At 47.3% G+C, this 15,909-nt stretch overlaps 7 protein-coding genes across 7 annotated transcripts; 3 read left to right on the top strand and 4 right to left on the bottom strand.

Annotated features, from left to right (window-relative positions):
• Positions 1-98: 98 nt before the first annotated feature.
• Positions 99-1,240, top strand: GLAREA_11461 (Nucleotide-diphospho-sugar transferase; the record flags this gene model as incomplete). Its single annotated transcript, XM_008089604.1, has 3 exons — positions 99-246; positions 303-563; positions 618-1,240. 3 exons carry the CDS (start codon positions 99-101, stop codon positions 1,238-1,240), a joined length of 1,032 nt encoding a protein of 343 aa, XP_008087795.1.
• Positions 1,241-2,474: 1,234 nt separating this feature from the next.
• GLAREA_11462 (beta-lactamase/transpeptidase-like protein) lies at positions 2,475-3,871 on the top strand (the record flags this gene model as incomplete). The annotated part of the gene is made up of 4 exons (XM_008089605.1): positions 2,475-2,565; positions 2,612-2,894; positions 2,954-2,997; positions 3,045-3,871. 4 exons carry the CDS (start codon positions 2,475-2,477, stop codon positions 3,869-3,871), a joined length of 1,245 nt encoding a protein of 414 aa, XP_008087796.1.
• Positions 3,872-4,680: 809 nt separating this feature from the next.
• GLAREA_11463 (FAD-linked oxidoreductase) lies at positions 4,681-6,648 on the bottom strand (the record flags this gene model as incomplete). Its single annotated transcript, XM_008089606.1, has 1 exon — positions 4,681-6,648. One exon carries the CDS (start codon positions 6,646-6,648, stop codon positions 4,681-4,683), a length of 1,968 nt encoding a protein of 655 aa, XP_008087797.1.
• A 386-nt stretch (positions 6,649-7,034) lies between these two features.
• GLAREA_11464 (PLP-dependent transferase) lies at positions 7,035-9,102 on the bottom strand (the record flags this gene model as incomplete). Its single annotated transcript, XM_008089607.1, has 3 exons — positions 7,035-8,082; positions 8,224-8,848; positions 8,916-9,102. 3 exons carry the CDS (start codon positions 9,100-9,102, stop codon positions 7,035-7,037), a joined length of 1,860 nt encoding a protein of 619 aa, XP_008087798.1.
• Positions 9,103-10,747: 1,645 nt separating this feature from the next.
• On the bottom strand, positions 10,748-11,626 carry GLAREA_11465 (alpha/beta-Hydrolase; the record flags this gene model as incomplete). Its single annotated transcript, XM_008089608.1, has 1 exon — positions 10,748-11,626. The coding sequence occupies one exon, from the start codon at positions 11,624-11,626 to the stop codon at positions 10,748-10,750; it is 879 nt and encodes a 292-aa protein (XP_008087799.1).
• Positions 11,627-12,639: 1,013 nt separating this feature from the next.
• GLAREA_11466 (uncharacterized protein) lies at positions 12,640-14,009 on the top strand (the record flags this gene model as incomplete). The annotated part of the gene is made up of 2 exons (XM_008089609.1): positions 12,640-13,239; positions 13,287-14,009. 2 exons carry the CDS (start codon positions 12,640-12,642, stop codon positions 14,007-14,009), a joined length of 1,323 nt encoding a protein of 440 aa, XP_008087800.1.
• A 1,576-nt stretch (positions 14,010-15,585) lies between these two features.
• Positions 15,586-15,843, bottom strand: GLAREA_11467 (uncharacterized protein; the record flags this gene model as incomplete). The annotated part of the gene is made up of 1 exon (XM_008089610.1): positions 15,586-15,843. One exon carries the CDS (start codon positions 15,841-15,843, stop codon positions 15,586-15,588), a length of 258 nt encoding a protein of 85 aa, XP_008087801.1.
• Between the last annotated feature and the right edge of the window lie 66 nt (positions 15,844-15,909).

Genomic DNA, 15,909 nt, shown 5'->3' on the forward strand with positions numbered 1-15,909 from the left:
TGTCTCACCAATCATGACGGAGAGCTGAAAATACGCATGTGCGTCTTGGAACCTGGAAGTTTGAATTGTTGGAAACACTTCCACAATACATCGCAACTATGGCAATAGCACGACCTATCCGGGTGCTGGCCCTGGCGGCCATAGGACTATGGATATTCTTCATATACCAAGTATTTGGCCCAGAGAAAACTCCTAAACCTCCAGGAGAAACGTTGGAGAACATGGAAAGAGATCCCAATTTAGACTGTATGCGCCCCCTATTCGAGCTTGAATTTCGGAGCTGTCTGCTAATTTGATCGCAGTGACTGGAGAACCCGAGGGGTTATTATTCAGAGCGGATCAGGGATATGGGTTGGGTGATCAAGGGACTGCGCGAATCAATGCGACACTCTTGTCGCTGGTTCGAAATGAGGAAATCGATGGCATGGTACAAGCTATGCAAGATCTTGAACGAACATGGAACTCGAAATTCAACTACCCTTGGACATTCTTTAACGATGTCCCATTTACCGACGAATTCAAAAAGCGAACACAAGCAGAGACGAAAGCAGAATGCAGATATGGTAGGACAAGATGCTGAAATTTTGAAATTGGGTAGTAGCTAATTAATGGCATAGAATTGATTCCTAAAGAGCACTGGGAAGTGCCATCTTGGATAGATGAAGAGATATTCGCCGAATCCGCTAAAATACTTCAAGAGAACGATATTCAGTACGGCGCCATGAAGTCCTACCATCAAATGTGTCGGTGGAACAGTGGGTTGTTCTACAAACATCCCGCATTAGAACATATGCAATTTTACTGGCGTGTGGAACCAAAGGTCCATTTCTTCTGCGATGTTGATTATGATGTTTTCAGATACATGGCTGATCACAACAAAACCTACGGTTTCACGATCAACCTATACGATGCACCTGCTTCGATTCCAACCCTCTGGCCCGAGACTGTAAAATTTCTTGCGGCGCATCCAGAATACATACATGAGAATAACGCCATGAATTGGCTTACCGATAAGCAACGAAGACCGGAGCATAATAAGAATGCGAATGGATACTCGACTTGTCATTTCTGGTCGAATTTTGAGATTGCGGATTTGTCTGTCTGGAGAAGTCAAGCATATGAAGACTATTTCAACCATCTTGATCGAGCGGGTGGATTCTTTTATGAGCGGTGGGGAGATGCTCCTGTTCATAGTATTGCGTTGGGGTTGTTCGAAGATGCGAGCAAAATCCACTGGTAAGCACAAATTTCCGCAACACGAAATGCTCAATTGACACCGCTTCTTAGGTTCCGAGACATTGGTTACCAACACATCCCATACTTCAACTGTCCCAACTCACCCAAATGCAAAGGCTGCGTCGCAGGCCGCTTCACCGATGGCGAAGCCTGGTTAATGAAAGAAGACTGTCGACCGAACTGGTTCAAATATGTCGGAATGGGCTAATCCACCATTCCCGTACCCAAAGGGTTTTTCGAATATAAAATCTGTATTACTAATTGGCGGTTACGTTTCGCCATCACATATGTATTGTACACGCGCATTTTGCAGGGCGTTTGGGGCTTGGGAATCATGAGTTTGGAATGTGAAGGGCACGCTCTTCATGATGCGTGATATAGTATGGTCTTAATAGTCGCGATTCGAGTTCTGGATTTGAGTGCCAGAACGCATATAGTTGATAGCACATATTAAAAGCATCGAATGTATTATGGATTACTATTCACAGGACGAAGCATATGCTACGCCTTTCGTCAAGACATATTACTATCACAAAAGGTTCTCAATACAACTAATCAAATATGTTTCATAATCTCTAGGTTACTTTTCTAAATTCCGCTGCAAGGCGAATGATCATATGCGTGTTTCACTATATAACTAATCACCCATCCATCTATCCCACTTTTCAACCTCCCCCAACCAATCTTTCACATCCCGACTCCACCAATTTCCCCTTCCGAAAATGACTCACCCTTTTCAAACAGTCTTCACGTACACCACAGTGTACCACACCTTCACGCCCACCACACTTACCCACCCATTTCCCACCCTGACCATTCCTGTCTACGAGTTCGGATTCTAGACCCTAGACCCCCTCTTGGCATCTCTACCCCAGCATACCAAGCATGATCTCGTTGTCTACCGGTTGCGTATTCCAGTGTGGGGAAGAAGCGGCGTGGAATGTATACGTGAAGCGGTACCTGGTGGGGTACTTAGACACATCCATGGTGGAGTACACAACACTATATAATGACAAGAATGGTAGAACGTCGGTGAGTGGAGTGGGAAGTACCGGTTGCGTATTCTTTAGCAAGCCGGGTATGAGCTGGCTCTTCGCCAAGTACGGAAGGGGTATATCTATTCCAATCTGTCAAGAAAAATAAAAAGGTATATAAACGTGAGAGTACCTCGATTCAAAAAACTATTGATCTCCTAAAAACTCCTAACACATTTTCAAACCCCTTTCTCCCTATCAGCCATGGACGTCCCCGCCTTCGAGAACAAAATCGAACGCATGTGCCAGGAGCGAGTGATTCCGGGTGTTCTTTGTATCGCGAGTGATACCACTGGTACCCCTTCCCCTTCCCTCCCTTCCCCTATCGCTAACCTCTCTAGGCTCCTTTCAATATAAAAAGGCCTTTGGCGTGCGTACACTCAAAGAGGACACACCGCATGATCTGTTGAAAGTAGATGCCACAATGTGGCTCGCCTCGTGCACGAAGCTTATTGGGACGATTGCGGTTATGCAACTTGTGGAGCAGGGGAAGATAGGGTTGGATAGTGATATCACTGAATTCATCCCAGAACTTAAGGGGTTGGAAATATTGAAGGGGTTTGAAACTATCGATGGGGTGGAAACGCCGATTTTGGAGGGGAATGAGAGAGTTATAACGTTAAAGTAAGTTATAAACTGATGGAGGGGGAGGATATGGATGGTGATGCTGATAAGTGAGGTAGGATGTTACTAACCCACCAATCCGGCCTCTCCTATCAATTCTTCAGTCCGTCTTCCCCCTCCATATATATCTTACAAAACTAACAAACCCAGACCCAAATATAATCAAACACCGTGCCCTAACCGGCGGAGAAACACCCGCAATCTACATGACATCCCCCGATCTCATCTCAACCTTCAAAACACCACTTACCTATGTCCCGGGCGAGGGCTGGGAATACAGCAGCGGCATCGACTGGGCCGGCCTAATCGTCGAACGCATCTCTGGCATGGAGTTAGAGACGTACTTTCAAAAACACATCTGGGATCCCCTAGACGTCCGTAGTATGACATTCTTCCCTGCCCAGCACCCAGAGATCGCGGGGAAATTAGTCGACATGAGTCTCCGCGCCGGCGGCAGCACAGCGATGGGCACGGCGGTGGATCCGAACGGGAAGATGGAATATACGACTGACACGGTGTGGAATCCGGATATGAAATTCGCGTCCGCGGGCGCGGGATTGTATGGCGCACCGCTCGACTACCAGAAACTCCTGCATAGTCTCTGCGTCGGGGATGAGAAGATCTTGGAAAATGCAACGCTGGATCTGATGTTCCAAGACCATCTGGCGCCGGCGGCGAAAACGGCGTTTGAAGCCACGCTAGAGGTGAAGGAGTTGCGTGCTGTGTACGGGGTTAGGGAAGGTCAGAAAGTGTCGTGGGGGATTGGAGGGATGGTGTATTTGGAGGATGTGGAGGGGGGGAGGAGGAAGGGGACGATGAATTGGGGTGGGTATCCGGGGTTGTTTTGGTTTTGTGATAGAGTTTCGGGAGTGTCGGGGGTGTTGGCGAGTCAGATTATTCCGCCCGGGGATGAGGTGTTTAAGGGGGTTATGGAGGAGTGGGAGGGGGTAGTTTATAGGAATGCTGGGAAGGTGTAGTTAGTGAAATTTTTGGAATCTTGTGTTTGTTTTGGCAGGTTGATTATAGCAGCATGGCGTTGCTGGAGGGGTTGAAGAAAGAAGCATCTATGTTGGAATAACAAATTGTGAAGAGAGAGATTTTCGGCGCCAATGCCACGTGTAGTTGTATCTTGACATATTTCGGGATTAAATACAATTTAAATGCTATGGATTTAAGGAGATTCGGGTTTTCAAGGACCTATCACATACAGCGATAGGTATCTTCTAATTAAATCACTATCCCATAACTTCAGAAACGCAACATCAGAATCGAGAGCGACGAAGACATACCTTTCATTTGAATAGAAGCAAAACATCCTTATAAATATTCCTAAAACCACATACTTACACCAAGTGATCCTGTCCTCCTCCTGAAACATCGCAGCTCTCATCTCTACTCTACCACCCAAGATTCCCTCTTTGATATCAGAATTTCCTCGAAGTAGTGGTAGAACGTGGGACACTCACGTCTCATATTCCCAGCTGTCAATCAAGCTGCACATATAGAATACGAGAAGTAAAAAGGCATCAACGTCTTAGCAGACGAATTGCAGGGGTAGACAAGAAATATAGTTTAAGATGATATTTACGCACGCCCTTCGTTCCTAGCGATCTAACAACAAGCTACCCAACTCCTTGATTCCATGCTCCAGCCGCGCTATGCAGGGAAAACAAAACCAAATGCCACAAATCCATATACATTCCCTTAATACAAGACCATTTGCACCTCCGTCCAAGTATCCATCCCATCCCACATCAAAAGCTCAAATATCAGTACCATCCATCCCTTAAGAAAGCAAAAACTCCCACAAACCCTCCCTCTCCACAAATCCATGATGAATAACATTAACCAACCACCTATCTCCCCTAAACCCCTCAATCAACCTCCTACTATCCTCGCCCTCCTTGCCCGCATAGACCCGACCCCACTCGTCCCAAATCCCAAACGCCTCCTCGGCCCACGCGCGAAAGCTAACCTCCTCAATAATCGTCGGCGTGATGATTTCCTTACCCGGAAAGGCGCCCCAGGTAACCGCGTTCGTGGACTCGCCTTCCCCATCATAACTTTGTACGAGATCTCCATTCGCGTTGCTGGCGTAAAAAGAGACGAGGGGTGCGATTTCAGGTGAAGTGAGCTTTTTGTGAAGGGATTTCCAATCCGAGGCCGGGACGAAGAGTTCGACGAAGGCCTTTTGGAAGACGAAGCCGTTTTTGGGGCCCCAGCCGAAGATTGGATCCGAGGAGCGGACGCCGTTAACGGCGGGTTGGGAGGCGACTGTCCACCAGCCTTTGCGGTTGAGGGAGAGGAGTTGTGGTTTGATGGTGTTGGTTTCTTCGTTGAGACCTTCTTCGCTCCAGGGGAGAGCGGCAACAGTGCCTTCGAGGTGGCGGATGAAGAGGGAAGTGATGTCGTCGGTGGTTTTGGGATATGACCAGAGTTTTATGGCTTGATTTATGGACATGTGAAGAGATACACCATATCCGTCTATTTCACCATATGCAGGAGATCGAGCGTCACCCCATCTTCCGTTAGGATAATCATCCCAGGTTGCTTCACGACCGAGAGAGCCTTCGCCTTCGGAGATCGCCAGCGTGTTGGCTCGAGTATTTAATGCTTCAGCATGAAGACCCGCTTCTGAAGCTGTCGTTTCGAATTCAGACAAGGGAGCTTTCGGCTCATTGATTATGACACGATTATGAGGGTCTGAACCAACCGAGCTATGTCGACGCGAATGTTTACCTGAGCCATTGACTGTAAGATGATGCATAGGCACTTCGAGGATTGCAGTTTCGTCATCCGCCGGACTGGTTGGTATCAGATCGGTCCTTTCCAGAATGAATGAAACGGCCTTCTCCAGATTGAGTGTGTAGAAATGGAACCCTCTAGGACAAGGCGAAGGTCTTTCTTTGATGTGTGTAACGATCTCGCTCACAATATCCACTCCGACCTTCTTAACCATCTCATCATCCCCTCTAACAGGGTCCAATCTGTCCACAATATTCGTCGGTAATTTGGCATGGCTCAACTTTGTCGTCCTCTTAATCATCTGATAACTCTGAATTGGCATCATCCCAGGAATAATTGGTATCGTCTTGAAAGCCCCGCTCTCGTGTTCCCTCAACCTCGTCTCGAACTTGTCATAGGCCTCGACATCAAAGAACAATTGAGTCATGATAAAATCCGCCCCTGCCTTCGTCTTCTCAACCAAATATGGAATATCGTGTTCCAAGCTCTGCCCTTCAGGGTGTCCCTCATCAGCGTGACCCTCTGGATACGCCGCGACCCCAATACAGAAGTAATCTCCATATTGCTTCCTTATGTATTTGACCAGATCAATCGCCCACTCAAAGCCCTCGCCCTTCCCCATATCATACTCCTCTCCTCGCGGTGGATCGCCCCGTAAAGCCAGAATATTACGTATTCCCAGCGCCTTTGCGTCTTCCAATGCCCGATCGACCAACTCCTTACTCATGTTCGTGCATGTTAAATGTAGACAAGTCGTGAGACCCAATTCCCTCTGACAAAGCTCTGCGAGCTCTAAACTTTTATCTGCCGTTGAGCCACCAGCTCCCCATGTTACCGTGACGAAAAGAGGGCGTAGGGCACGAGACATGCGATCGAGACGGGCGCGCAGATTCGAGCTTCCCATTGCGGTTTTCGGGGGGAAGAATTCGAGGGAGAAATAGCTGCTTCCGGGCGGAAGAGCCGCGATCTTGGAGGTGATCTTCTCGAGATCCATGTTGGGCATACTCATGCTGGAAGGATTCGAACAGTTCGTGGTGTTGTTGGACGAGAAAGATGGGCGTACAGCGAAGGCAAATATATTTTGTGGTGGGGTATTCGTTAGGAATGGATCATCTTCGGGGCCGCGAAATAGTCCACATGAACCAGCCGACCTATACATGACGCGTGAATAGTTATCGAGACAACGAAATGTAGGTTTGTTTGCTAAATGAATCTAGATTGGCTTTCTCTACTACAATAAATCATCTACGTAGCATTCATATTTCCAAACAGTTCAAATTTAAATTGTGTTTCCATCCACCTCCAACGCCGAAAGCCCCACCAAAGCTGTCCCACCCGACAAAATGCTGAAGGACATCACAGCAAGACATCAAGAGTCAGATCAACCACCATCTTCTAACAAGCCATGTTCATACCCAAATCCATCAACCCTTCTTGCGCAGCTTCGATATCATCTTCGACGCTAGGTAGATCCTTTTTGTCCTTGATCAACCAGAATCCCTTCACACCGTCCGCAAATCCCTGAGAACATCTTTCGATCTCTTCTTCAGATACAGCTGCGAAACATGCTCTGAAGTATTGCCATCCCTTCTCGGCCATAATCTCTGGGGTAGGGCTGAAGATAGCTCCTGGAGCTAAAAGGATCAAATATGGCTTTCGTGTAAGGAACACCCAGAATGACTGAGAAAGAGTAGGCCCGTCGACCTCTTTGGCCAATGGATGAGTATCGAAGAACATCTGTATCCAGACGAACATACCAGCACGAGGCCAGTCAAAATTGTACATTTCGGTTTTCGATATGACAGCCCAATCGCTCTCGCTTGACTTGGTTGGAGTGCCTTGCTTCAGTTGGTAGCGGTTGCTTTCTAGGATATCACACATTCGGTTCATTCGTCGTTCGTATTGGCCTCTCAGACCGGCAAGCCATCTGACCCAACCATCCACTTTCCATCCTGTGAAGGTGAGTTGGTCTGCCTTAGACTTCTTGGCGAACTCAGAGACTGCTGGTTGAGGGCCCATCAGAAGTTCGGCGACCATAGACTGGACGAATCCAGAAGGTTGTTGAGTTGAGGATTCTGTGATGCGCAAGATACGCTCGACAATGGCGGGCTGGGTTGTAATCCAGCCAAGTCTGCAGCCAGGTGCAACAGTCTTGGAGAAAGTGTCGAGGCGGACAACACGTCCATCATAATCGACGTTCAAATAGGAAGGGACGAGGCTGTCGAGGAAGGGAAATCCAGATGAGTTTTCGAATTTATGTGGTTCTTCAGCCCTTGGGGTTGCGAGACCACGAGCTTCTGCCTCCTTCCCAACCGCAGAGGGGAATTGAAGATACCAGTACGGATCATCCTCGATGATGATGACATCGTATTTGCTGCAGATAGCGTAAAGCTCCTTCCTTCGTTTTACAGATAGAGTCCCACTGGTTGGATTTTGTCCAATGCTGTAAAATATTAGCAATGTCATAAAATCTCTCGAATGGGACGTTTTAATAATGGATCTCCCAACATAGACCGGATTGCCTGCGCATACAATCATGGTAGGGAATGAAAAACTCCTAGTCCAACGAAATGGAAGCACTCACGTAACGGTATACATCAAGTGAGGTCTCTTTCCCTTGCTCTCATCCCAATTTGCGAGCACATCCTCAAGACCGCCCTTACCACCCGGGAGCATACCCTCGAAATCGATTTTCACAGGCACAACATTCAGCCCTCGTGGCCTACAAGTCTGAACCGCATTCATGTACGCAAATTCTTCGCAAAGGATACCCTCCCTCTCCCGAATCCAATCCCGCTCCTCACTCCAAATATTACTGAGAGCCTCCACTGTCTTTGCAAGACCGTCGGTACTTCCCACCGTCAAGATGATCTCAGGCCCACCAGCATAGGGAACGTTTGGATGTAGATTCTCCCTCGTGAACTGTCGTAGGAAAGAGTATAGTGGCGGATATCCCTGAGCAAGTCCATATTGCAACGCGGATGTCAAATCGATCTTCTGCAGCGGGTTCGTGACGCTCGAAGCATGCGGCACAGTCAAATGTGAAGGAGCAGTAACATCGTGATGGGTTTTCCCCAAGCTCAATCCCCCAAACCTATTTGCCACCTTCCCCGGATCAACAGGATCATTCGGTGTTGGCTTGAATCGTTCTGGTTGTGCGATTTGAGCTTCTAGCGTATCGTATGGGAAGAATGCCGCATTGGGAAGGCCTGCAGTGATTGCCATTAGCTACTCTTCTTTACGTACGTAGTTCGAGTTCATTGTAGATATACTTACCGCCTGCTAGATTACCAATTCCAGCAATTTGGAAATACTTGTAGAAAGATTTGATGCTGCTTTCCTTGCGATTCTTGGTGACTCGGGAGAAATGATGGCTCAAATCGAGAGGAGCTTTGGCTCCACCACTCTCTACCTCCGGTGTTGCCTCAGCGCGAGGAAGATATTCGAAATCTGCGTCCGCCATATTGTTTGTATATGGATATTTCCAAGGATTCAATCAAACTTCGTTATTCGTTTCGTTATATTAATGCTGACTCCACGAGATTATTCGGCCGTTGAATTCGTAGATGTTTGATCTGAATAGTAATCACAATGTAGCGGTCATAAACGATGTTTATTCCACTCTCTCACCTCGAATTGAAGGTTGATAACGATAAGAGACGTTTCTCACATAAGCAACGTCTTTTTCGGCGAATCATTTCAACCTTCCCGTTTCGGCTCCCCGCTGGCCGTGCCGGAAGGGCGTATATTGTGGGGTGAAATGGCTTTCTTTCATCAGCTCTCCAATATCGCACGTCAAGCGTTCGGCATTAACGTCCCTTCGGTGTTAGGCCTCCGGAGTTCGCTTAAGAAGCCAAGAGGTCACGTGTAGATGTACCTTCTCTTGACTTCCAAGGTTCCTGCATTGTACCGCAGTATCTCATAGGATGAGGAACATATTTCTAAACTTGTTAACAACATTTAGCAACCCACATGTTCGTTATTTCACACACGGTGGCAGAGAGCGAAGAACTTCAAAAACCCTTCACAGCACTAACACACTAACATTGTCACAGTTTCGAGGGAGGAGCAAACAAAAGTACTTGCGAGCTTGACATATATTTGGAGGGCGAGGAACGCAATCTTGGTAGTATTTTAAAAACTCTAGGAATCCTACTCGTATTTACTAGAATAAACTACTGTTAAGTCAAACTAGCTTTCCTGTACGGATATCCTTTCGTCTAGATGTACCAGGATACACGCAATCGCCGAAATGAGATAATCTCCCTGATGGCTATTAGTCGGTACTGGAACATACTAAATCAAAGCAAGAGCGACTTTAGAAAGTTTACAAGTTGACGCTTCTCTTCATCAGAACGTTCCGGGACTACGATTGAAAGACTCGACACGTTGTGGTGTCGTGTTTCTCGTTAGGCACTCGCTTTGAAAGTGTAAAGCCATAAACGACGTCTACTCTCAGGACCCTAGAGATCCAATGCCGTTACAGAGAAAACGCTCGAGGCGGATGGAATTTTTTTACAGGTAACTCAGTCGTGAAGATTTCGATCGACGGCTTGTATAGCAAAGACAAGAATTTTCAGCTTGAATATCGGCTTGGAAATCTCCCATCAAAAACAAAATCCTTTGCCATCATATTCCCCAAGAGCATCGATACTTTAAAGGCAGAAGAAACATCAAAAATGTTCAGATGTTCTGGGAAATTCGAAAAAGCTTCAAAGATTATGTCTCTCGAGCGTTACCTACACCATGAATTGAAAGACCGACAAAAGCAAGCAGCCCTTGGATTATCCAGGGTGGTTTGCTTTAGCTTTTTAAACACAACATTTTCGATTCCAAACCTCCACTTCACGCAGCGCGTCCAGCAACTAAGAACCTCAGTGCTGAGCACGAAAAGATGTTTTCGTGGCGAGAAAATACCTCACTGCAAGGAATCAGGGAACTGATGGAGTTCCGGAGACCGAGAAAATCAGAGCAAGAAGACCTGGGAAAGATAGGTTGGAAAATAGGGTATGCGGCAGAGAAGGACACAAATATAACTGAACAGTTATAGGCCCTAATTCAGTTGAGTGAATGTCTCTTCCTAACCCCTCCACGATTATCTAAACTCCTCAAAGCCATTTCTTAAACCAATCCAACACCTGCGTCACCGTGTCTTCCAAGATCTTCCTCTCTGCAGGATCGTCTGGATTTCCTCGAACTGAGAACCCATGACGCCCAGGCTCATAGCTTACATGTTGCATCTCGGGAACCTTTCTCCCCGCCGCCGTTTCCTTCTTCAAAACATCCTCCACCTTCCCTTTCGTCTCATAACTAACCAACTGATCCTTGACACCCCACCCAAAACTCACAGGCACAACCAACTTATCAAAATCATCCGGGAAAACAAGATTACTCGGGTGTAACGCAACCACAGCATCAACCAACGGAACCCTGCCCCTCCCCTCAATCTCAATCATCTTACTCTCTAACCCGGAACGAATCGCATACCTCCCACCCCAACACATCCCCACAATCCCAATCTTCCGTCCCTCGGGCGTCGCCTTCCTCAACTCCCTCAGGAATGTAGTAGCAATCTCATCTGTAGGCCCAGCTTTATGTCGCATCGACCACGCCGCAAAACTCGGTGCCGAAGCAAGCAATCCCGTGTACTTAGCAAAGGTACCGAGTTTCTTCTCGTCGACGGGGATGAGCAAGTCGGCGATTTTGAGCGCTAGGGGATCTCCTTTGAAGAAATCCGGCATGTAGACAAGATACTCGCCGCTGGCGGCGTAGGAGTCGGCGATGAGCTTGTTGTTGGGAAGATTGAGCCCGAAGACATCGGAGTCGACTACTATGATGGCGCGTGGGTTGGTCTGGTTGCCGATTATGTAGGTGTTGAGGCCATAGACGAGTTCTTCTTTGCCTTTGGGGAGACCGGCATGGATGCTACCCTTGGATTTGTGAGTGGTAATTTTGGGATTTGGGATTTGGCATTTACCTTGATACATTCTTCACAAGAGGCCATTTTGTGCTAGGACTAGGGTTCAGAGACGTTCACAAAATTGTCGTATTTGGTAAATTGCCGGTCTGGAGATGTATAGATGCTTTTGGGGATGCTTGTCTTACTCAGAGAGAAGCTTCAACAGGACCACAGAGCAAGAAAAATACGGCGCTGAGTTTCTATGTAGGAAACAATCGCCAGATACGCGGGAATCTCCATCCTTTTATTGTCCCTAAACAACTTCCGACCCCACCGTCTACCATCTGTCGTCAAAACAGCCTTGTGAGCATATGTACGTGAACATATCGGGGTCCTCAAGCATGGCGCTTTCGCCTCCACTCTGGTGGCTTATTCTTATCTCCTGAGTTGTTCCGGCGGCGTTGATGCAGTTGACAAAGGATAAGCGAACCAATATACTCCTGGTCACCACGATCAAATTACCCCTTTTAGACGTCACGTGGACTATGCGTCGGTCTCGAACAACCGTTAAACCCGCGACTCCTCATCAACACCCTCAATTATGAACCCGAGTCGAACGCCAGCGACCATTACGCCGCCTCTCCGCATATACACGGGTTATCTAGAACTTTGATGGCGGTACTTTCGCACATTCACATGTAACAAGCGCTTTTGACGCCGCCAATTGGCCATGCTCCATGAGTTCGAGACTCTGGTGCGAGTCGTACCTGGATGAACTGTGTTCCCGCGCCCTACTCGGGCGTAAATATATCCTAAAATAGAACACCTCTATACCCTCTATATGGGCTCGTCAAATGGTGTGTTGAGCAGGTCATGTTCGAGCTAGAGCTCCAATGAGCAGGATGCAGTTAGGCGGTAAGCATTCGAAGGCCTGCCTTAATTGCCGTAAACGGCGAATAAAAGTACACACAAATTGACTTCAGACTGTGCAGTATCACTCGCTAATGCTGTATTGTTTAGTGTGACCTAGAACTTCCAGCATGTTCACAATGTCTGAGGGCGAAGAAGACATGCCCCGGTTACCGGGACGAACAAGATATTATGTTCCGTGATGAAAGCCGGAAAGTTGAACGAAAAGTGAGGGCCTCCAGTCAACTGTCATATCAAACAGAAGATCAACTACAGTCTTCAAGCTCTAGACAATTGTCCCAACCACGGCAATCAAATAATCCTTTTCACGTTTCACCATCTCCTTTAGGACAGCCATCTACTCCAGATCTTGACAAAGGTGTAGAATTTTTCTGCGACAACTACATAACATTCATCTGCGACAGACCCACCGGTCGAGCAGCTCTTCCATCGTCTATAGCATGGAACTTCCTCTTTACCAACCCTGGATACTCAACTGCATGTTCTGCTGCCGGATATGCAGGTCTGGCAAACAGTACAGGAGATTCAGGTCACATGATTAAAGCAAGAAACCAGTACGTTTCGAGTATACATAATATTGAGAGTAAAATCCAGGGAAACACGGATCTGGCAATGTCTTTTGAGTCAGCTATCATTTTGGCGGTGTTTGAGGTTGTTAATGCTGGGAGCTGGAGTGTTCATGTTCAGGGTGCGACGGCTATATTGATGAGGATGGCTGCGAATGATCAAGCGATGCTACCAAGGACGCAGCTGTACTGGATATTTTTCGTGGTTAGTCTCGCTCTATCCTATTTTTGGATCTAGTTGCTTACGAACAGCTCGTAAAATGTCTCGTAGCAGAAGAATCATCACCGCCAGGAATCGAAATCTGGTCCCAACAAATCCAAACCCGAATGAGAAGCGATGACATACCTGCAGCTCCTCTTGCCTACATCACTTCACGCTTCACAGACTTATACGCATCAGTCAAAAGCGGAAGACTAGTAGATTCAGAACTCATCATCCAGCAAGCAACAGCACTAGAAATCGAGCTCGATTCCTGGGAACAAAATCTCCCTATATCCTGGTATTTCACCGACAAGACCCCAGAAAACACCTCTCACGCCTTTCAAAACACATCTCATACCTATCACAACTTCTGGGTTGCACGTATGCTCAGCAACTACCGCTGGACCCGCATCCTCGTCAACAACCTTCTCCTCTTCCACCTCTCCCACTCTCACCCATCCCGACCCACTGCACTATCAACCATCTCACGTCTCTCAACCGATATCTGCCACAGCGTCGCTTCGTTTCTCGAACCTTGTATCATTGAAGAAGGACAGCGTTCGCCGTATCCTGTTCTTTCCGGCTGTGTTTTTATCATCTTTCCGCTGGCGGTGGCGGGATGTGGGATTGGTGTTGGGGAAGAAATGCATGAGTGGGTTGTGGGGACCCTGGAGATGTTGGGGGGACGTTTGGGGATTGTGAGTGCGTTGAGGTTGGTTGGGGTTGTGAGGAGGTTGAGGGGGGAGTGGGCCGGTTTTGGTGGGGTAGAGTGATGGTATGGGTGTCTGTGAAGAGTCTCCAATTTGAGGATATCAACTTTAGAGCCAGCGATCTTTACCGTATCGTTTACTCATCGGCACACACGTTCATCAACCCGCACGTCGGTCAATCACCAGGTCAGCAGAAAATAGGACTACACAGCCACTTCCCGCCAGTGGTCAAGTATCCTACTACCTTCGAATCGTCACCATAAACAAAATGATACCCACATGATACCCCTAAACGCCCATCCACCTCGGTTAGCTTATCATCTCAGAATCACAACTCCCTCCTCTCCCCACCACCCAACCACAAAGTAAAGTATCTACTGTACTCCACACCGATACGCGAAAAGTTTATCTTACATTCCTTCGACGCCAGTTCCACAGTATCGATCCCACTCCATCGGTATCCTAGCACGCCAAACATCCGAGACCTCGAATTGAGGAGTGAGGACGTTTTCACGTCATGTAAATTTATATCTTCTTTATGACTGCAATATTCAATAAGGAATGCTTGGGGAGTAGAAGGCTCAGGTGAGAAAGACATTTGATCTACTAGAAGTTAGAACTACCTAGGTACTGGCATACCAAATCGTTGTAGAGATTCGCGAGGCCCACCGTACAACCTTCGCCCATCATACGTCCATACCATCCCGCTGCCACACACGCTCCGCCCAACTTTCCCAAAACCTAAATAAAGTAACATAAAGTCTCCACGTCACGACTTATACGAATTGGAGTTTATACCTTGTTTTTTATTCTTTAGCGCGTGTGCCCCCTTACGGGTGGCATGATGAGAGATTTCATCTCCATTGTATGGGTACATGGAGATTTATAGGTGGGCAATCCAGAGTTTCGAAATATCAAGGTTATGGACTGCGAGGTAGGATGGTCACGTGACTGCATACAATCGAAGACATGATGTGGACATGGAGCTGGTTATTGAGACTGGGAAGATTATATGGAGTAAGATCTTATGGGAAATGTATTTTGTGGGTTCGATTATTGAATGTCTTGTTCTATAAGTCTTCGAGGTATGCTTGGATTTGTCATCACGTGATACGCTTGACTGACAGGTAGATCTTTACTCGATCGATTTCCTGTGGCTGGCTGTGGTTGAATGAGTCATGGGTGGTGATTGGGGGATGAGGAGAGGGAATGTCAGGTACATAATTTTTGACTTGGGCTTGGATTTATGGAGATATAGTGAAGTGATGATAATACCAACATGGTGTTACGATGTTGAAGCAAGGGGTCGAATAACTCAATCTATACTAACCCAAAGCTCGGTCAAGGAGAAAACTCCACGTTATCACGATATCATGGTGGCATATCAAATCGAGGTGTAAGTATGTGAAGGTATTCAATTCATTATCGAACCCATATGTGAACTCCATCAATGTATTCATCCCCAAAAGGCAAGACCATGCTCGCTCAAACCGCTCAAAACGCATAACAGCGTCCTATCAACTCCCATTCATGCCATCAATCAAACGTTGTCCCCGAAAAACGCCAGCCTATCCCATATATACAAGCCCATCCCTCGACACATTTATACAAATTCCCGTCCCCATCCATCACCTCAAGTCTACGCATGACCCTGCGAACTAACGCTGCTTCGCGCGCTGTCCATCGATCCCTCTTTGCTTAAAGTAGCCATGTTGCTGACGCCGTCCGCTTGAGCGATTCTGCGGCGGGCAGAGCGCGAGGCGGCTTCCATTTGCTTTTTGGTGTGCTGGAACATCTTCTGAGTGTATGATTCTAGGGAGTAGGCGTCTTCTTGGGGGAAGGATGATGGGGAGGTGGAGGAGGTGAGGGAGGAGGTTGGGAGTTGTGATGAAGGCATTTTGAGTTTGTGTGTGGTTTCTTTGTGAGAGAAGTAGGTGGGAGTTTTGTTGTTTTGTGTAAGAAA

Source organism: Glarea lozoyensis (genome assembly GCF_000409485.1).
Source record: "Glarea lozoyensis ATCC 20868 chromosome Unknown GLAREA8, whole genome shotgun sequence".
Lineage (NCBI taxonomy): Eukaryota > Fungi > Ascomycota > Leotiomycetes > Helotiales > Helotiaceae > Glarea > Glarea lozoyensis.